Source organism: Eurypyga helias, unplaced genomic scaffold (genome assembly GCF_000690775.1).
Source record: "Eurypyga helias isolate BGI_N326 unplaced genomic scaffold, ASM69077v1 scaffold22875, whole genome shotgun sequence".
Classification (NCBI taxonomy): Eukaryota; Metazoa; Chordata; class Aves; order Eurypygiformes; family Eurypygidae; genus Eurypyga; species Eurypyga helias.
In genome coordinates, this window is record NW_010249874.1 from 25,711 (window position 1) to 47,839 (window position 22,129).

General features: G+C 48.7%; 1 protein-coding gene across 1 annotated transcript in view; it reads right to left on the bottom strand.

Moving 5' to 3' along the window:
• Nucleotides 1-22,129, bottom strand: part of SRGAP3 (SLIT-ROBO Rho GTPase activating protein 3) — a 56,356-nt gene that overhangs the window by 22,554 nt on the left and 11,673 nt on the right. The window contains exons 3-7 of the mRNA XM_010151522.1: nt 18,381-18,443; nt 12,662-12,847; nt 11,140-11,268; nt 760-981; nt 134-235 (exon numbers count right to left, since the gene is read on the bottom strand). Of these exons, the coding sequence (XP_010149824.1) occupies nt 134-235; nt 760-981; nt 11,140-11,268; nt 12,662-12,847; nt 18,381-18,443 (702 nt within the window). The remainder of the gene's footprint in view (nt 1-133; nt 236-759; nt 982-11,139; nt 11,269-12,661; nt 12,848-18,380; nt 18,444-22,129) is intronic.

A 22,129-nucleotide genomic window follows, 5' to 3' on the forward strand; every position in this document is an offset into this window, starting at 1 on the left:
GCAGTCAGTGGGAGCTCACTGTCACTGGAGGGACTCCACACCTCAGCACATCAGGAAACCCCCTGTGCAGTGAGCCAAAGGCTGAGCAATGCTGCTTGCAAGGACAAACACGAGTCCCAGAGCAACTTCTTACCTCTTCATTCTCTATCTTGAGGGTGGCTAGTCGCGACTGCAGCTGGTGGTACCGCATCAGCAACTCGGTCTGCACAGGCTGCTGGGCACTGACCTGACATACCTGAGACAGGAGAGGTGCCAGAAAGAGACATAAGAGCAGTCAGTGGATCGTGCATTGGCCAGACGTACACATTTAAATACCTAAACAATTCTGTCCAGCACCCACAAGCACCTTGCAGCCTCCAGAAAAGCTGCGTTGCCCAGTTTCTAATCAGCAGTGCCCTGGACGTGGGCCAACACAAAGCATTTTCTGTCCAGCATTTGAAAGCTGCACTCTGAAGTCTTCCAATTACAGCAGGTAAATCAAAGCTCCACTTTACAAATCTGCTGGGCAGTTCAGCTGAGAACCAACCACAGGCTGTCTAATTGGGAGAGATTCTGAGCAAGAGGCAGACTGAAAGGAGGAGCCCTAATGAGCCAAGTGCCTCATTAACAAAGGAAACACGAATAGCAGTGTGTGAAGACAGCACAGAGGGATAAGGAGTCAGAAATAATTTAATGGTGATGGATAGGAAGAGGAGGAAGCCAGCCTGGCCCAGCCCAGGCTGCAAAGCACCTCTGCAGCCCCTCGGGTGAGTACACTACCTCATCCCCCATGTGAGGCTGGAACTCAAACTTCAGCGGAGGGCAGAAGACCTGGTTGCACATGTCCATGATGGTGTGTTTGTCACTCCGTGCATCCAGGTTGTCCACTGCATTCTCGATGATGTCCAGGCCCTCGTGGCGGGAGGTTTCCAGGTTGTACTCAGCAGACAGGTACGTCCTGAACGTCCGAGCGAGGCTGGCATGGAATCCCAGATCACAGCACTGAGAAACACCAAGGAAGAGTTTGCTCACACAAATGCTCCCACCTTTCTTCTGGAAGGTCAGGTACATATTAAACGCCAAAAAAAAGCTTGTATGTCCCCAAGACATCAGCCCTGTCATACCAGCATACATTTAACAGCGTCCTGCTTACCATAGGAAAGGATAAGAAGGCAAGAGGACTGAAGGAGAAGAGGTACCAGGCATCAAACCACCAGACAGTACAGTGACCCTGCGCCGGACCCTCACCACGGCCCCAGGGTTTAATGCCCTTCATTTTACTGGGTAGGGCACAGGATCTTCTCAGACAGGACAGCGGGGAACAAAAAAAAGAAGTCATCTAAAAGGACAGTTCTCCATGGCGACCTGCTCAGCATCACCCCGGGGCTAGTGTGAGCCCAGGGGCCCCACTGGTGACAAAACCAGTGCCCTGCAGCAGCCCCCAGGAAAGAAGTGGCCAGGGGGACTGTGCCACTGCTCATCCCCAGGGATTTCCTTCTCCCTGTATGAACTGCCTTGAAACCACTTTTTACACAAAGAAACTGTTTCCCAAAGTTACCAAATACAGATGGATGTTCAAGCAAGGTGGCACTGAAAAACATGCCCTGCAGTATGTGCTCTTTTATCCTCGCTAGGAAGCTGCCTTCCTCTCCCATGGCAGAGCAGTTTTTCATGCATAACTGATCGTTCTCATGTTCACCTTGGGGAAAATGATAAAACTCGAAGCTAATTGCTGCCAAAATACTGTACATTAGACAAAGGCCTGTTTTTAAACTCTCTTCTCAATATAATTGAGTTTGGCATGTTAAGTATAGCAACAGCATAGGGATTTGCTACTATGAACGCTTAATCACAGCTGAGCAAAAAGCAACTCTGAGCAACTCTCTTCCCAGTTCCCAACAGGAGCCCTGACACAGCACAAACCTCCACAGGGCTCCGCTCCACTCCAACCGGCCAGCTCTGCTGCCAGCAGCCTGCCCTGGGAGTGGGGGGCAAGGACGGGCACCGAAGCAGCAGCCAAAATTTGGATGCCAAGACATGCCGGTCTGCAGGGAAAGGCAAGACAGAGAGGATGCTGGAAGCAGGAGGTGTGCAATGCATCAGCCTGAGCTGCACTCGTGGGGCTGGAAGGAGAGTGCAGTGAAACAGGAGGGCTGCAGTCTAACACCGAAGCACATCTATTTCTGGGACATGAGAGGGCTGGAGTTTCTGATAACTATGTTAGATAATTAGGGTTTTCTCCTCTGTGAGGAGTCTCCTAACTATACATCCCCAGTGCAATCCTTCCTGTCCTCCGGCACAGCACGGGTACCACCGCGGGGCATGGTACACCCTGGCCAGCCCCCGTGGTTACCAGTGGTACCCTCACCTCCTGAAGCTGTTCAGGTACCTCCACACAGGAGCATCCTGGTCCGCAGAGATATGCCCTGGCGCAGGAGGGCTGCAGGTCGCAGGGACACCTCCCCAGGAGAAACAGAGGGACCCCGTGAGAAATACCTCCCGTGGCATACAGCACCAAAATAACCATCATCAGTGAATTACTCTGATTACATGAAAACTACCAAAGGACAATTTATATTACAAAAGTTAAGCTGCCATGAAGGTTAAAGAATGAGTAGGAAGTCCTTGCTGTCCGAGCTGTAACCAAAACCACCCTGGCACGGCACGGGCAGGCGTACAGCGAGCAGGCTTCAGCCCCAGCACAGCCCCACCACAACCACCGCCATGAGGACCCGCATGGCACAAAAAGCTACAGAAACGACAAGACAGACTGCTAGTGTTAATTCCAATGACCCAAAACGAGACCAACTTTTCCACAGAAGCAGACTTGTTGAGACCTGGCATTTCAGAGTCACCTTCTCCAGCTCTACCGCATCCGCAGGCATTACGGAACTGATGCAGAAAGGGATTCTGCATCAGGACATCAGCACTGATAAACTCGAACTGAAATGTGAAGACTCAGCTGGTGCCACGAGCAGCTCCAACCAAAGAAGTCATCTCATGCTTTCTGCAGATCTGAAGAGACAACCCTCAGCTCAGATCAATCACACACGGAGTTGTATCTGGTTTAGTCTGTGCTAAAAGCAGCAGCAAAACCACAACAGGCCGATTCCTGCTCCCAGACACATGAGCCCAGCCTGCCTGGCCTCATCAAGTCTTTTAAAGCAGTGAAACCACACACGCAACAATGAGGATGTGTGCAGGAACTATCGAATGGCCATAATTCGCCACTTACCCTGCTGCTATCCAGCTTCTAATCTTACCAGTTTCAAACGAAGGCAGTTATGGACTAGGAATAGTTGTGCCTTCGTGAGTCAGCAAGCAATACCCAAACTGAGGAGTCGGGGTGCATTTCTATTCACCGCCTGGGGCGAAACCTTGTTATAATGCTGCGAGTGTCTGCCATGAGGAGACTGTAGCATGAAGCCCTGTACCACCGCTCCAGGGCTGCATGCAGAAGCCGTCGAGTCGAGACGATGCAGCACTGCAGCTGCCCCGCTCCCCCCAGCCGTGTTTTGGGGTACTGAAAAAGTGAGGTGAGAGTAACTCATACCTGGAACTATCTTCAGATCTTAGGAGGAATGCTCAAAGAGACTACAAACCCCTTCTGTCCTCATTCATTTTCATGGAGAACGTTTATTTGCTGAGTATTAATTATGCAGAAGACCAAACGGTCACACCTTTGCAGTCTGCAGTTACTATGCTTCCCCCAAAGCAACACAGTGTCGAAACAAACCCCGTTACAAAAGGTATTGCAGCCAACGCATGACAAATGCTTGTGAAAAAACAACACTCCACCACAACAAACAGGCTCTGCACGCTGGAAGATGGATCCAGGCAGCAAAGGAAATTAAACCACACCAGGAGAAAGCAGAGAGGGCTGAGACGCACCAGCAGTCACAAATAATTGCTCAGAAAAGACGGGAAGAAGCAACTAAATGCGAGGGCTGTCTCTCTTTGGGAAGTATTACCCCTACATTCCCCAGCAAGTCTGATGCTGGGCAGAGCAGCTATCAGGGGTGCTGAGGCATGCAGCAGTGCTGAGGCGAGGAGCACAGCGATGGCGGCACTCACCGCATCATGCCGGGGGGGATTCGAGGGAGCATCATGGAGTGGGTGCAGCCCTAGGAAGTGCGCTATTTTAAATACAAAGGCAATACCCCCCAGACTGATCCTGTCTTTCAAGCTTTAGCCTCAAGCGCCATGAGCAGCTCCTCTGCCAAACGAAGAGGGTGCTGAGGGAACCTGAAGCCGAGCAGAACGCAGGTCGCCTCACCGCAGCCCAGTGCCACCCGGCGAGATCCTTCCTCTGCCCACAAAACGCCAATGCTCACATGACCCCCGGAGACACCCACCACGGCAAGAGGGCTCGGCTGCAGCTCGCTCTCGGACGTCGGCCCCGCGAGGGCACGACCCGCACGTCTGAGAGCGCCGGACCAAACCACCCTGCATTCCCTCCACGAGTTCCCACCTTTCTGACTCACAGCCAAACCCTGCCTGTTACTAGAGCAGAGTACAAAGCTGTCATAACACGGGGGACTATCCGGTTTTCGCGGTCTGAGGCCTGGATCCAAGAAGCCAATGCCACAACGCCAAGAGGATGCGATACACACTACCAGCCTGGCTTTCTCCCGCACCCGCTGACAAGCGCACGCTTCTGAGGCTTTGCTGACCGAGGGTCCCCACGCACGCCATGGCCTGGCTTGCAGTGCCCAACAGTTACCATAAACCTCTTCCAAAGGAACAGTCTTGGTCATCGGGTTCGGTGGTTTGCCTGAGGCATCAACCAAGAGATAGAAACTCCTGAACAACTGATTCATTTTTAGCTGAACAGGGAAGGATGTGTGGATACAGCAGGGGAAGGGCAGGATCCTCCCTGACCCCTGCAGTAATCAACTCACGCCCTGAAGCACGAGATTTGATTATTTCTAATCAAAGGTTCCTTAACTATAAGTATTACAGAGCCAAATATTATGTAGTTGTTCTCAAATTTAGCTAGTTATTTAAGTCCATAGTCCCTGGGGCAGGTTTCTTGCTGGAGGATTTTTAACCTACCTTTTACTTGCTCCTTCATCTCTCCATAGCAATTCCCTCTCCCATGTGTATTTTCTTAGGGGTTTTTAATGGATTTTTTGGTTGTAAGGTGGTTTGGATTTTTGGGGATCAGGGTTTTTGTTTGTTTGTTTGGGAGTGGTGGGTTTGGTTTTGGTTTAATTTTGATTTGTTTCAAAGATGAAAGCGTTGGTAAGTTAATCTTGTAAAGGACATTAAGACCTTGAACCTATTCTTTCAAGCTACTGGGAAAAGCAGCCCAAAGTGTCTGCAAGAAATTCTTTTCCCTAAGGGAAAGTACTGTTGCTTTTTTTGTACCACACTAACAAGGTCTATCAGACAAAGACTGAGATCATAGTCTTCAGGCAGTAAAATTTACAGACTGCATAACACTTCTACATCATAAAACAATCAGCACATGTGCTTAATTAATTCAGCAAGCCAATTCCAATGTCTGTGGTATCCACATGAGGAATAAATTGTTTACTATGTGCAAACTTTGCCAAAAAATGTTTTTTTGCCGTATTATTAAAGCCAGGACCAGCAAAGTTTAAGAAATGTATATTGGTTGGATTCTTTTAGTTTAATACAGTACTCAAAGAACAGCTCAGTTACTACAATATGATGATTTATGGTTCCTGCTTACGAACAGGCAGCTATTATTACCAACCTGCGTATAAAAGACGAGTACTGTAAGTTTACTAAACCAGGGTACCAGTATATGAAAAAATGATGCCAAATTTCTGAAAGGAAACGGAGCAAATGCACCTCTTTCTCCTCCTCTCTTCATCCACAGCAGCTCTGTGTTGAAAAAGATCATACAAATCTCATCCTTTTTCTTCCATTTAGTCTCTTAAAATTCATGAAGCTTTTAATGGCATATGGATATTGCTGGTTTTATGACCCATTTCCACTGCCAACCTCTCTGCCCTCCTGGGCCATTCCCACGCCGGGCCTACTGCCCAGGGCTCTCTGCAAGCTCAGGCACATTTTGTTGCACCCACCATTACAGTTTGAGGGTTAAAACTCTGCAACCCCAGCAGCCGAGGTGCGTGTTCTTCAGGGCACCCCATCACGCCCTGCATCCCCTGTGCGCGTACTGGGGTGCCAGCGTACGTCAGGGAGGGTCACCGGCATCCACTGCAGCTCCCGCTCTTATACTCAGGAGGCTGCATGGCACCTCTAGTTCCACATCCCACAGCTCTCTGCAAAGTCAGCAACAGCACCTCCTTAAATCCACCTATTCTGTATTTCCCAGAGCTCCCTCCCCAACACTCAGGAGGCTGCATGGCACCTCTTGTTCCACATCTCACAGCTCTCTGCAAAGTCGGCGACAGCACCTCCTTAAACCCACCTATTTTGTATTTCCCAGAGCTCCCTCCCCAGTGGCAGGGGCCGACGGCGGGGTGGGGTGGGGTGAGCTGGCCTGGGACCCCCCAAACTGCTGCCTCTGTGGGAAACCAGGTAACAGGGACCCAGCAGCAAAGACCACCGAGCCTCCTGAAACAGCCTCATTCCTCCTGATGGAAACTGTTTACTCTTTTTATTGCTGCACTGTTGACTTTATTTGAAATACCCTGAAGCCAGATCTCCTAGGTGCAGACGCACGGCATGGCAAGCTGCCATACTGGCACCCCTCCCTGGGAGAGGGCGAGATTTGAGCCACAGATGCTGCTCCACATGACGGTGTGGCAACAGCGATGCTTTGCATGGAGCTCCCATGATAAAACATACCTGGCTCTTAGGGCTAGCAGGAGCCCGGTATCTGGCAGAAAAGTGGCTCAAAGGTCAGCGTGGGAGGAACCTCTGTGCCTTTGTGGAACTGAAAGGCTCTTTATGCTGGAAAAATTGCTTCAAACAACAGAGCAAACCCCCAAAAGAGAGCCTGTGCTTGTATAAATCAGTATCTCTTCATTAAAGCCAGCGGCGTCACGCAGAGCTACCCAGGCCACAGCAATCACATGGGGGAAGCGCTGCACAAAGTGAAGCTGCTGGTGCTGGCTCTGCAGGCACAGACGTGCCCAGGCAATTAGCCACCGATGGCAACTGTGATGAACGAGCTGCGGGAGATGCCTACAACCAGATCTTAATAAAGTGGTCTGTGGCTTCAGCATCTTTGAGCCTCCCTCTGATTCGGGAGGTTGAACCCACACATGAAACACAGCCACGGTGTCCAACAGCCAGTCGCACCGATGGGGCTGTCGGCATGGCAGCACGTACTGCATCCGAGCATGCGGCAAATCCTGGAGTAAAACCTGAGCATCCCAGCTAGTTTGCCACTGATCACTCACCAGGTAACAGCAGCCTAACTCCCCGTCCTCCACTGTACCCAGCACTAGCTGGAAACAGCTGTCCTTGTTTGCTCTGCTCTGTCCCCTTTTTGCCTCATTTTCTTCTTTACTCTTTCGTCAAAGATACAATATGCATTTATACATATATATTATTTTCTGGCCTCTCCTCTCTTGACATTGCTGTGAAACGTAAAGCTGTACTGTAAGGTAAGTGAAGCAAACTGAAGCTTTTTGGTGTAACAAGTTTCTCTTTCCTAACTGGACCAAGCATCAGCTGGCTCTGAGAAATGACAATGCCATCCGCTAAGTTTGCTAGGGGCCGATCAATTTGGCAGGCAGTAACATGTAATATGACATTCCTCAGAATTCCCCTCCTTTACTTGCTTGTTTGCCTTGGATATGTCAAACACACTAATCTATGGAGAAGCAAGCTGCTGTTTCCAAAGGATTTACAGGATGCTGAACAAGTTTTGGTGGATCAGGACGTACCAACAGCGGCTGTTAGATTTTACTCTACTAAATCTAGCGATACCTTTTGTGTGACCACTTCAAGATATTTTGCAGCCATTTCACACACAACTCCACAGGGATGGATAAGCTGCTTTATCTCCACTTCACATACGTGGCCAAAGAGATTAACTTGGTCACATAGTTAATGACGAACCCAGGCGATTTAATAGAAACACATGCTTCTTTTGAGAGAAGAGGCACAACGGTGTACTTGAAGCCCAGTTCTAATTTGATCTGTCTCTATGCTCTTCGCTTCTAAAGGACAAAACAAAAAGGCCACTGGAGATGGAGGGAGGGTGGACACGCTCTGTGCCACTTCATGGCTCCTCTGATCAAGTTTTACATTTCTCATTAAAACCGCAGCCCTGGGAGGACTCTCCACCCTCTCCCAGAGCAGCTGGGACCTTCCTTCTTGCCAGAGCGGGAGATTAGCGGAACGGCTTTGTTGTAAAAGTCACCACTCCCCAGCGACGCCGAGGGCACAAGAAATGTCAGGGCTGTGCCTAATAGATGACATTGAGCCACCAGGGATTTGGGGGAAATGCTGCTAAATTAGCTGTTCCAGTGTCCTGACGGTTCACATTTGCGTACAAATCAAAAAACTGCACATGGCAATTTGTGCTGGATATGAAGGGTGTGCAAGAGCTCCCCATCACCCCTCCTCTGTCCCAGAAAGACAGCCCGGTACATCGTTAATCATCCCCCTCAGTGACCCAGGGTGGAGGAGCCGCAGGAATTTGCATAACTGCAATACATGGACCTGCCAGGATCCTATTAAAGCATGGCCAGCCAGGCTTTGAGCTAAACCAAAACCCTGTTCCTACCGTGAAACCTCTCTGCACTCGCTCTCCTCCTGCAGACCTGCTGCTCCTGTCGGACACAGCCCTCCCCACAGACACAGGCCCTGCGTCCCCAGCTCTGCTCACACTGCCACAGCCAAGGGCTCTGCTGGCTCTCGATCAAAGGCAAAATTCCCCTTCGCTGCTCTGAGCCGCTCTGCTGCATCCCATGAGACGGCAGGGCTGCCCCAGGGGTGGGGGACCCGCATCCTCCCACGGCACAAACCCGGCATCTGCATGCAGCACTGTCACTCCATCTTCCTATTGCTGTTAAACACACTAACTTTAAAACTACATCAAAAAATAACTGTTCTCTTCATTTGCCTTTGCATGGATTACACACCTACAGAAAGGCCAGCACTGTCGGATCCGACGGCTGCCTTTCCTTCCAACCACTTCCAGTACTAGTGGGACACAGTGAATGGGATCACCCTCCCTTCTTCTCGAGCCTGCTGACACCCTTCTTGCCACGCACTTGCAAAATATACTGAATGTGTACAAAAATCTATACAGATAAACTGTTCTTCCTTTGGGGATTTAAAACTAGGACACCCGTGTGCAGCTCACACATCCGGTATTTCGTTTTCTTTAGTGAACAGAACACATAATTAGTGGAATTTAGCTGCACAGAGTTGAAGATGCTCTAGTTAAAGTCCCCTGAAGGGATTCCTGGAGTGCAGATGAGAAGCCATCTGCTGACTCCAGTGGAAGTATCAGCAAGGAAATAAAGTTGGGAGGAATAATAGGAAGAGCCAGAACTAAAATGGAACTCAGCAGCTTTCCAGGAAACCAGAGTCCCCAGAACTCCATGAAAATAAGTCATTCTTGCTTAAAAATAAAATAAATGACAGAGAGAGACAGATAATATACACAACAAAAAGTAGACACCCTGCAGATAAATCAAGGTGTTATCATGCCTTGCTGTCCAAATGTCTCCATGATCAAGTTATTATTTTTTTATTACGGCTAAATACATCTTAAACAATAAAGAGAACAAAAAGGACACACTAAGAATATTTTATCGTATCTCAAAATCTTGAATCATCAGGGGGTTTGCATCAGACTTACTTTATGAATGCTTAGAACAATAAATACATGTTAGTGGGTTAGTAAAGGAGATAAACACTCCAGCACATTTTGAAGCTACATATTTAGGTAATGATGCAGCCAGAAGACTACCTCAGTACTTATAAATCAGTTATTTATGTGCTCATTGAAGCAACTCTAGCAGAAGAAACTGCAGAGCACAATCTATACCACTGTGAAAATGCCTATTAAAGGACGAAATGGAAATCCCTTCTCTTGAATCATTTAAAAGCAGTTCACGGGAGTCACCGAGTTCCAATTCCCACCCTCACTACAAAACCTGCTTCCAGCAGCTCCTGCCCTGAGGCTATTCCGTGCAATGAGCACTTGGGACACAACTCAGCAAGCGCCTTCCCTAGCTAGGGAAGCTCTTCCACGTGTGCTTAACTGCCAGCGACGTGAAGGAGAGCGAAGTGCCTGCTCCTACTGCTAGAAACTGCAGATGCATGTATTAGAAAGAAAAATCTTCTGTTTCAACAACAAAACCAAGGATGTATCTGATCTTTGTAAGAGTTTATCTGTTTCCAACGCAGACTAACTGACAGGGGAGCCACACCAGATGAAGGCATCGCTCTAACATGAAGAAAAGCCCCAGTCTGCGGGGTTCTGAAGGCAGAGCCAACACGTGCCACCACCCAGACCTTAGCACGCGCGTGGTATAGCGTGAAGGGTGCAGGAGACATCCAAGCAACTTCTAGTTTGTAACTGGGTATCAGACATGCCTGAATCAAGCCGTTCAACCCAGACTCCCCTGCTTATGTGGCTCAGGAAAGTGTTTGGGTCAGGCTGGTTCATACCCTGCAGTTAGAATGAAAATCTCCATCTTTTTTCCCAGATATTGAAGAAGGAAGTTTATATGTAGCATAAATTTACTTCGTTGTGTGATCATGCGGCCACCATAAAGCTCAGAGGAGCCGACGCTGGGTGTTGCCCAGAGAAGCTGTGGATGCCCCATCCCTGGATGTCTTCAAGGCCAGGCTGGATGAGGCTTGGAGCAATCTGGTCTAGTGGAAGGTGTCCCTGCCCATGGCAGGGGGGTTGGAACTGGATGAGCTTTAAGGTCCATTCCAACCCAAACCATTCTATGGCTCCCATATAATGGCAGCTCTAGCTCTGCTCACATATGCCTACACCAAGTGGGAGGAAAGCCCAAGGCATGTGTGCAGCTGGGAGGAAAAACACACCACAGGGGGAAAAAATTAAAAAATCCAAATTTACTGCACATTTTCAGGCCCCAGTTAAGCACGTTTTAAATCCCCAACAAATACCCCTTCATTACCACCACCTGAGAGCGCATTTAAGGACCAAACCATGCTCAAGGTTTAGCTGTGCACTTATCAGCAGAAAAGGGGCAGGATGCAGGCAGGGGAGGAGGCACTTACATCAATGAGGTCAGAGACGTCGTGGATGTAGTATTTACTGACAGCTGCGTTGGTGGCTGCCAGGTTCAGCATGTAGTCGTTCCTGGCTTTAGTACACTTCAGCTTGTTTTCAGAATATTTGGCTTGTCTCTGAAAAAGCAAAACGTGTTAAAGCACAAATAGGACGCTACTTCTACAGCTTCTCTTACTGCAGGGCCCCATAGCACCCCGCAGCCTGGGTGCAACATGTTAATTAATAAAATTTGGTTATCAGGTATAAAAACAGGCATCCTTGCCAGGAGAGAGATTACATCTGAACAGCCCTGCTACTGTCAGCCAATGCACAACGAGCGCATTCTGTTCAGATGTAGCCAGTGCATCCCGAGCACAGCTGCTCCTCCTTTATCTGTGCATTCATGGAGGTTTTGGCATCAATCAAAATCAGAGGGCCAAATTTTCCTCCCAGATACGCTGACATACATTTGGACTCGCTCCAGATTTATGCAGCTGTATCAAAGTGGAATCTGGCCCAGAGGCCCAAGGTACAAAATTCAGAACAGGACCCAGAATTCAAAACGCTGCAGGAAAGCAGATGTTCTCAGATCTGGGGCATTTGCTCAGGCAGATCGCTGGTCTAAAGGGTTAGCACGAAAGATTAAACCCTTGAAGAGGCTTGCCACTAGACAGTGACCTGGGGCTGGGTGCACTCAAAAGCCTCCTGGCTGGGGAAGCTATTGCTAACCCTAAGAAATTAACAGAAAAATTAAATTTTGAAGATCCTGAGATAGGGGGAGGATTTGCTGAAGCCAGAATGAAGTGTTTTGACTAGCAAAGCCAACTAAATGGTGCACTTGAACTCCCAGACAGTCTGCGGAAGAAGAAACACTTATTTAATATATCCTGCCCTGTTTTTGCCTGCCATGAATCTCTGACTGAAGGAACCCTGGGACAGCTATTGTTCATTGTTAAAAGCACTGTTTTTAAAACTAAGGCATGAGCTGTAGCAGGGTCCTGTGTCTGGATCAGAAAGCGTCACTGCCAAGCCAGACACACTGGTGCACTACCCTTGGTGTCAGCACAGCCCCAGCAGCTGGCATACAGGCACCTCCCACTGCCCATTGTTGCCCTATGCTCTGGGAGCCATGAGCCTCCGAGGCCCCTCCAGCCACCCCCCTCAACTGTCCCTCCAGAGACCCATCTTGAAGATGTCACGAGCGGGCACGTGGCTCCCCCACAGGTCCCCCACCCCCTCCCAGGCTGCACTGCCCCATGTCCCCTGTCTCCATTTCTTGATGAGCAGTGCCAGCCGGACTTTGGGTTAAATCCTGGCTACCACCTGGTTTTGGCACTTCTCCACAGCCAGGAAGCAGTAGAGAGACTCATTACGGCCCCCTTGAGTGCCCTTCAGCAAAACACACACAGTTAGCAGGAGACAACCTCCCAAACCCCTTCCCAGGGATACAGAAACAGCTGCTCAGAAATGGTAAGGGGCAGAGCCAAACGCTCCTGCTCACAGTGAGCCTGGCCCGTCCCTCTCACCCACCTTCTCCTTCATCTTCTCGATCTTCTTGACAGAGCTCCGCCGCTGAGGCCTGTCCTCATGACGCAGCAGGTTCACGCTGATGTCCCCTGCCTTGTTGAACTGCTTTTCCTCCTGCTTCTCCGCCTCCTTCAGCTTGCTCTCAGCACTGATGCTTTCTGCATGGTACATGTGGTAGGTCTTCATCACCTGAGGAGACAGAAGTCCGTGAGTCGCCTGCCCCATGACCGCACGAAGCATCTGTGCATGAGAAGATGACAGCCGTGGGCAGTGTGGAGCAGCCTCAGCTGTGCCAGGGTTGCGTGAGGCCACTATGGCATTAAGGAACAACAAGGTGGGAAGGAAAAGCCCGTAAAACTAATCCCATCACTATTTTGCAATGCCACCGAGCTATCCCTGCTCAGGCTCTGCTGCAGGGGCAGGCAGAGATGTGCCTCCAGCACACATCTGCATTCGAAGAGCTCTGTGTATCTTCCTACAGGGAAATGAGAAAACTTCCAGTGCATCGAGGCTGGGATAAGGGTCTCCATAAGGGACTGTGAGGAGGCCAAGATCAACCTGACGTCACTTTTGACCCAACCCCTGATCCTACACTTGAACTTGCCAAGCCAACCCATCAACATAACCATCCTGACAGTAGATCCCACCCTGAAGGCGGAGGAGCTGCGATCTCCAAGCAGAAATGGGGTTTGTCTCCTACCACCACTGAATTGTCCTCTTGCTGCTGCTGGTAAGCACAACCAGTGCCAGAGTGGACTGCAGCAACACCTAGTCCTTTAAATCCAAGGGCGCCATCAGTGACTCTGGATAGGTGATGCTGACCTACCAGGAAAACTCCCAAAGGCAAAACTTCTACCCCAGCCTTTCCCTTCGGATACAAAAGCCCAAAGGGCACACTGAGATTGTTTCAACGGAGCTGGCAAAAGGAACACATCTGCTCTCCTCTCTTTATGCCTTTAGTCACGCTGTCCCCTTTTATCATCTCTCTCCAGAATTTGGATGGTTTATTTCACATTGCCTTGACAAGGCTCGAGATGCCTGACTTCTCCTGGGCGAAGCGCCGGCAATGGCACTGGGACAGGTTCACCTCGAGGCCCACGAGTTAAACAGGAGCAGGAACCCACAAAAGCAGATTAACTTTGCACAGCCTTAATGAAGAAAATACAGAGTTTTCCTGAGCTGTGGTTGTCAGCAATAACTTGGACGAGGTTAGGCTGAAATATATGATCTCTCCTCTTGCCAAGCACAAACATCAGCTGCAAACGCCGCACTGAGGCCTGCACAGATGTGCAGTGCCATCACCGGGAGTCACAATTTTAGGCAACAGCAAGGAATAGTAAGCAAAGGCTTGTGCTTCGTTTCTGAGCTGTTTTATTTCAAAATCCTGCAAATCCTAACACAGATTTGAGCCACATATTTCAAACTGAAGTTTCTGTAGCGAATGTCACAGGAAACACACAAAATAAACAGGGTTTTTCCTAAGGAGAAAGACTAGAGGGCTTTGCTGAGCCCTCATCTTCAGCAGCTCCATCATTTTGTGAAAAAGTAAAAGGAAAGTGAAAAAGAGAAGTCCTGCACTTCAGCACAGTCAGACAGTAATGAGAGGTTTCCCCAGCATCCAGAGAGGCCCTAATGCAATGCAACAGAAAAGCCCAATTTGCCTGATTTTTGTGAAATCTAAAGGTTACAAGACGGTTACCTAACCAGACAAACTTCAGCATAATCCATGAGCTGCCTCCTGCTTTGGCGCAGGCTTGGGGACACGCTGCCCTAACACCTTTTCCTGTCGACTCCAACAGCTCCCATGGCTGCAGGGAAACGTCAGCAGCCAGAGCGCAGACTGCTGCAAGGGGGGTCCGAGCCCCACTGCGATCCCTCTGCTCTCACTGACTCGTTTGTAACAACCAGAGAAGCTTTCCCTAATGAGAAGGCCCTTTTTCCTCCTCCCTATTTTCTTTCTGCTTGAACCTGAAGAGGTAACATGGCAACCAGGTTTAAAACTCCTCTGAAAGTCTCGCTAACAAAGTGCAAAGGACCTAATATCCATCAAAATATTTTCCCCAGACTTCAGCTCCCATGTTGCTGAAACAGATGCCCTGAACAGCTCGCTGTGCCGGCTGCGTTCCTCATCAGCTGCCATGCCACACAGCTCGCACATGGACGTTGGGGGTTTTTTTCTGTTTGTTTTAATATCTGCCTTCATTTTAGACAGGGACTACCTGCACAACAGCAATCAGCCCTCTGATTCACAATTCCCTTGTGCCTTCTCAGCGCCTGCAATCAAGTCACCCTGTCCTTGTCTCACACTATTGTGTCGTAAAGAAAAACTGCCACAGCTGCGTCCCCGGGATCTTTTCTGCAAAGAAGTTAATTAACTGCAGTGGAGGGAGAAAAATATGTTCCAATGTTCATTAGTTATTTAACAACACAAGTTGTGTTTTCCAATATTAATAACACGTTTTGGATAAAGGCCATTGCCAAAATACTGGCCATAAATGGCACTGTTTGCTGTCTTCAGCTGCAAGTGCCTTATATTTCTAAACAGCTTATCATTTAAGTTCTGACCCAGCAGAGGAGCCAGATCAGAACCCGGGTGACTCGTGTTAAACAGAGGCTTAGGCCCTTCTGGAGTCAGAGACCAAACACCAGCCCAGGGCACAGGGCGAAGCAGGGATGTGCACGGCCAGAGGGGAAAGCCTGCCAAGGACACCGGCCCCCTCCTCTGTGGATGGAGCCTGTGGCACAACCTCAGGGACACACATGGGGTAAGGTCCAAGAAAGGGACAAATCCATCAAGCCGATGGATGCTGACCTCCACCTCCCTGGTCTTTTAAAGGAGCATGGAACGAAATGGGTCCTTTTCAGAGGATTTCTACAGTGTGATACAGAGCAACGAATCAACACATCTCTACTGTGTGATGCAGTCAGTGCTATCTACAGCATGAAAACACCTGCTACCCAGGGAGGCACGGCCTCTCCCATCGCAGCACTCCCCATGGAAAGGGACAATTTCTTCCAGCCAATTCGTGTCCTGCCGCACAGGCAATGATGATTATTATTTTTAACCTGGGTAATGTATCTGTAGATATTATTTTAATTAATACAGTATTTCACACTTACTGATCCTCTTCCATAACACCCAGCGCCATAGAATCGCACCGGTTCACATCACAGTAGGTCCATGAGCCCGAACACCACCGCCTTCGGCTACCGCCGTGCCCCTGCACTACAGCAAACAAAGCCCATACATCCCACAGGCCCGTGTTAGTGCCGTACACAGAGTAACACATCACTGCCAGAGCTTCAGAAAACACCACCAGAACAGTGCTCTGGGGTTACTGTTTTTCTTACCCTAATTTTGGCCTGACTTCTTCAGAGGAATGCATACAGTGCAGAAAGGGACCTGTGAGCAGCAGTACAAAGAACCTACAACCTTCACAGACTCCAACCCAGCATCTGTCTGCTGGAGTCTGTAAGCAGGAACCAGAAGAATGAAGCTAGCTTTAATTCACAACTAAATTATTTCTGTGCAAAACTGTTCACAAGCAACGCCGACTTCAGAATGAAAGTCATCTCCTTCCTTTTTAATTAAAATCAGCGTGATATTTGTGTTTAGTTCTTTCCACACGGAGAGTCCGCAGGGTGCCTTGCATCAGAACAGCAACAAGGCTGAATTAAAAGCAGTTTAGTTATTTTGGCTTAAGTTCGAGACAGCGAATGCCCGAGAAGCCTGTAAAAATTACATCGTTTCCACACAGTGCACAGAACTCCCCTCTGAAAGGCTTAAAAAGCAGCCCAGCCAGGGCACAGATGTACTGTGGATACAAGGCTTGGCCATAGGCAAGATTCCTTGCGTTGACAGCAGACAAATGACATTTTACAAGGAGCAGCTTGGTGTCCTTTGAGCCAGGGTCCTCACTCTGTGTCTGATTCTGTCAGCAGCCATGGTCGCTGAACGTGCTGCTCTTGGGTATCCAACATGTTCCCAAAACCAACACCAGTACGCTGGATCAACCTGCAAGCCAAGTAGGCAACTAAGCTTGTTTTACCTGATATCTCAAGGACAGAAAACTACTGACTGGAGAGGAACCGGTTTGCGCTGAACAGATTTAAGATGATCGTTTGCCCGACAGAGCCTGCTTTCTCTTCATGTTTCATCGTTCTTTCTGAAATAAGCGCATCTCTTCCCTGCTCCTTCCCAGCCGGATGACACAATCAGTTTGTTATCTTAGCAGCAAGGTCAGTTCAAAGACAGCACAAAGCTCTTCCAGCCGTTCCAGTCGGCTTCACCACTCAAACACGTTCTGCACAGCATGTGAGAGGAAAGCAGGGAAATCTCAGCTCCAGCGAAGACAAGTTTTGCCACAGACTCAGCAGGAGCAAAATTACTCTCTGTGCTCTTCCTCGGCCAACTGCACAAACTTTGGTCCTCAGCCCACTTCTGATCCTCAAGCTGATTTAACCATGTCCCTCAGGTGATGCTCCTGTCCCATGTTTGGGTTCCAAGTACATTGGTCCACAGGTATTAAGGCCAGCCCAACCCTCATTAGTTTTTCCTTGTTTTGCATCTGTCATGCTGCTGTTGTAATTTATCTTAATTAGTCACCCCCACTAACACAGCTTGGCACATTCAACTATCACGAGCACATTCACAAATCTCACAAAACCTTTTTAATCCAACCTGGCTGTCCACCCACACAGCAGGTCTCTTAAAAACAGAATCCTTCAACAACTAATGCAGAAACAAACCTGTTAAGAGAGGGTTTACGGCAGAAATGCCAAATAATGTAATTCATGCTCTGGTTTTAGCCCTGTTTTTGAAAAAGATGGAATAAAACGATTGTTTAGGAATAAACCTACTGCACTGTCATTTATGTAACAGTAACAGATACAACCAAAGACAACAAATACATCGTCTCAATTTTCTGACACAAGACAGACTTCATATTGCCTTGCTGATCCTAAACCACAAATAAAATCAAAACAAAAAAGCCCCAATTGCTACAGGCCAAGAGACAGAAACAAGACAGACTTTTACTGCCCTGCTATGAGAACGGGCTTGCAGAGCCATGTCCTGAGTAACCACGTACAACTTCACCTGGAGGCAGAGACAGCTCCGCAACCACAGAGCTCCTTGGAGCGGGGAGATGAAGCTCAGCCCACACAAGCTAAAAGGTTTATGCACTCCTCAGCAGAAGGTCATGTTCAGCCACCATCCAGAGGCCACCAGACTCACATGAGCAGGTCAGGTTTCAGCCACAAATTAGCACTGCCAACTCAGAGCACAACTCCCAGCTGATAGCGCCCGTAGAAATCACCAACCAAGCGAAAGTAGAAAGGGGCCTAAAGGCAACACAGTGTAAAGGACCAGCAGGTGAGAGCATCACAGATACGAGGGATCGCACCGCAGCATGCCCAAAACATCCCCATTTACACTGAAGTGAACCAGTTACATGGCGTGATACGGCCTGATGCGGCCGCCGAAGCCCTTCACGGCAGGACAGCTGGGAAATCCTCTTCTGCTGCCATCAAAACCAGTGAGGAGTGAAACGTTTCTCACACACACAAGAGGAACAAACGGGCTGTGGAACAGGATGGCAGGCAGGAAAGAGCCTCCTCGAGTCAGTGCAACGTTGAACAGACATTTGGTTCTAACAAATGACATTGCCCACGTTCCCCTTGCTGCACAGGCCTACACGGGTGGGATCAGCTCATTACTCACCGTGTAAAGCTCGTTGGTGACTTTCAGGAGTTCTTCATGCATCTGTAAACCGATCTCCTTGCTCTGAAAGACAAAAAGGAATCGAGACTCTCGTTATGCTCACAACATGCTTTTCTGAAAGGAAAACACATCTGGAGGGAAGAGTAAAACTGCAATAGCCAAGTATTCTTGTATATCCACCTTAATCCTGTCTCCAAGCTGCATTCACAGGAGCTGTCTGCACACGTGGGGACAGCTCTGTGACAGCCCTGCCCTACCAGAAGCACGTCCCCAGCTGTTGAGCAGCAGAAGCGCGTTGCCCTCAAGGCCCTGTGCAGGTTGAGCAGCGGCAGCAGCACACTGACGCTCGGCCCTCGCACCGAACATGGCCAGCACACCACGGCTCCAGAGGACCTAATGCCACTCGAAGGGCACCAAACGCCAGAGACAGAGAGGAGGCGTGGAACTACAAATGCCCAGTTCCAATTCAGGAAGAAGTAGTGAGGTGACAGGTTTTTCCCTCAACTAGCTGATGAAAGGTATGCCGGTCTCCAGTGCTGCCAGAACACTGGTACAGGACACCATGGCACCACCAAAAGGAACAGGCCTGGGGACAATGGCGAGCTGGTAGGACAAGGAACCAGTGAACTGCTGTTCAATTTTCTTAAAGCAAGTGACCAACCCAATCCTCACACACCCCAAAGTACTTGTTCATAGCTCTTCCACCCCTGTGCCCAAGCAGATCCTGTTAATCCCCAGCTTTTTTTTTTTTTTCCTCACCCATCCTACAGAGAACAAAACCACAGCAACCTCTCTCACACCTGTAGGGTTTTTTCTTTCCTCCTTTCAGTTGACAATGGAGTGGGTGGACCTTGGCAGCACAACTGGCTTCTGGTAACACTGTCTTAAATACCTCCTGCCCCCTCGGAGATCTGCCCTCTCCTGCTTCCCCTGCCAAACATGAGACTCACCATTTTTGCTCTGCAGTGGAGTTAACAAAACCATGCACATTTTAATTCTGTATGTTATTTTAAAACACAAAACAGCCCTCAGGAACGAGAAGTGCCCCAGGGACCTTATTTACAGCACTTCAGAAATCCTGTCTAATATCCTTCCTACTCTGGAAGCTGAAAAGACAGCATCAACAGGGCTGCCAATCCACATCTGGGCTCCCTTTTTTCCATTTCTAAACATTCAAATCAAAATACAGATGGCCTCCTCTTCCAATCTGCCTGTGACAGTGAAGCTTAAAAGTAAACTGGCATTTTGCTTTCCTTTAATTTTCTACAAATCCTTAACAAAATAAAATGTGTGATAATAAACACGAATACACGCAGTACAGCAAATACTCCTGCTGTTTCAGAATTGTTACATTTTCATTTGAGGTCCATGTTTGCCCACAGATCACCCAAACGGGATTTCAGAGACCATGACAAGGAATATCACACAATTTTATTTATTTACCTGGCAAACACACAGGGATGAATCTGGAAATGTGGACAATAGCACTTTGCCCTTCCAATGGCAGTATTTACCTGCTGCCACAGTTAACTACTGTGTGGATCGAACACATAACGCTCTCCACCATTTCTGGGACTTGTTTCACATTAGGACTGGCAGAGTGCATTAAAGCTGGACCTGCTCTGTAGCCAGAAAGGTGGTTTATAGCTTGACTTTGCTTATTTCTCAACAAAACCTGCATTCTGGAGGTGGGTACGTGGCTGTTGCATTCGCCATGCAGAGCTGGCTGTGTGTTAGAGCTACACTAACTCCCCTGCATTACTTACATTATGTAACAAACATTTGTGGGTACACAAATTGCTTATATTTGCATTCTCCAGTCATAGAGTATCACCTGCCAATCTATCTGGATTTGACAGATTTAAAGATAACTGCTGCTGTACTTGTTATTTCCAATTAACTTTGATATTTCAAAAGGCAGGTTATCAGGGCTTCCTAACTCAAGTATTCCAAGCTTTAGGTTCATCCTGACCATGACCTACACTTCCCCATTTGTCATCAGTAGCTCATTTTCACTCTTCTGACCCAAGTGAACCAAAGTCTCTCTCAAAAAGGACATCATATTACGAAATAGGTACACCACAGTTATATAATAAGGTTTCCAATTTCACCACCGCAACAGCCAGAGTTCCGGAAGCTTGGGAAAAACCTCACTCCGAGTGTAAAAACCCATGGCATCTTCCTCCCTCCACCCCCTGCCTGCTGAAATCCTATTATCAGTCTGCATTTTCACTTTTCTTGCCAAGCAGGATGAAGCAGATCCAGTCGCCTACCTCCTACAGCGTGAACATGGCATTTCACGGGAGAGGCCACAACCTGGGGAGCTGCTGAACACTTAAGCTTGGCTACTCACAGATCCAGAGGTTGGATGCTACTGCAGATGTGCACGCACTGCTTTCCTGCCTCCCTTGTAATTACACCCCACATCTCTCTGCAGAACCGTCTTGGCTAGGAAACATTTATTATAGCTTGAAGATGTGTTTAAACTAAGTATAGACATCCCCCTCTCCCCACCAAAAAAACACAAACTGAAAAAACAAGTGGTTTCTTTCAGATTTCCTCAAATAACTCCATGCGTTTTTGCACACAGAGTCAGGAAAAACAACATCCCGTCAGCTTCTTGGCTGGGTGGCTAAAGAAGCCCACAACACAGGGAAGTCTTCTAATTAAAGCTACCTGGACAACCTACACACTTGAAGAGTTTAACCTGAGACTATTACAAGTTAAATTGAATGCAAAGATTGCAGCAGGGAATCTGAAGAGTAAAAGCACTCCGCATTCAGTGAATATCCTGTAATTATAGTTTATCTGTGAATTAGCATCAGGGTATTTGGAAGAGCCCCATCTTCAGAAGCGGTGACTGATGCACGCCACTCCCCTCCTTACAGGCGCCAGATGCCAAGAAGATGCCAAGTACCAGGAGGTGCTAAGGACCCCCAGGGACTTGAAGCCTCGCCTGCTGGAAACCCCAGTCCCTCTCCGCCGACACCAGCAGTCACTAGCTGGTCTCAAACACCTCCCTGCGGCTTGCTAATAAGCAGCAGAGCTATTAAAGGCATGCGTCCCTCACAGATAACATCCAGAACAGTTATTTAAGTCAGGGCTTACAAATGGGAGTCTCAGACCCCAGAGTCCCCAAGGCTGCAGGGCTCTCCAGCTGACCCTGAACCCAGCCTGCCCAAAGCCAACAGAGGAGGACGGGCTCGTGGTAGGAGCAACGACCCAAAGTCAGCTGCTGCCTCTTCCCCCGGTTTCCTGTGCGGCAGAGGGGAAGTCCACAAAGCCGTAATTTTCAAACCTAAATTTTAGGCTGCTATTTAGAGCAACAAAAAATGGCTCAGTTGTTGACAGTGTGTCATCCCCAGGAGTCCCACTGCCATGGGGGGAACACAGGTGGGTGCAGATTTAAAGACCCGTTTGCTTACCGACACCATACACCGAACACCCAGCATCCTGTTACTGGAGAACAGAGTGGTCTCCAGCATCGTCAAAACTGTCCCAGCATCCAAGAGGGCAGCGTCCAAGCTCGTGATGCTGGAGCTGCTTCCAAACACAGGCAGGCGGAAGGCTGAAGGACTTGCCTCTTCTCTGAGACTGCTGCCTCCCCCTTTATAACAGAGAAATTACATTTGTGTGTTTATGGAAGACAACACCAAAACGTCATTCCGAACCCTGGTATCATCTGCAAAACCCACAGTCCAATTTAGCCGCTTGCTTTATGCCTTGATTCCTACTGAAAAAAAAAAAAA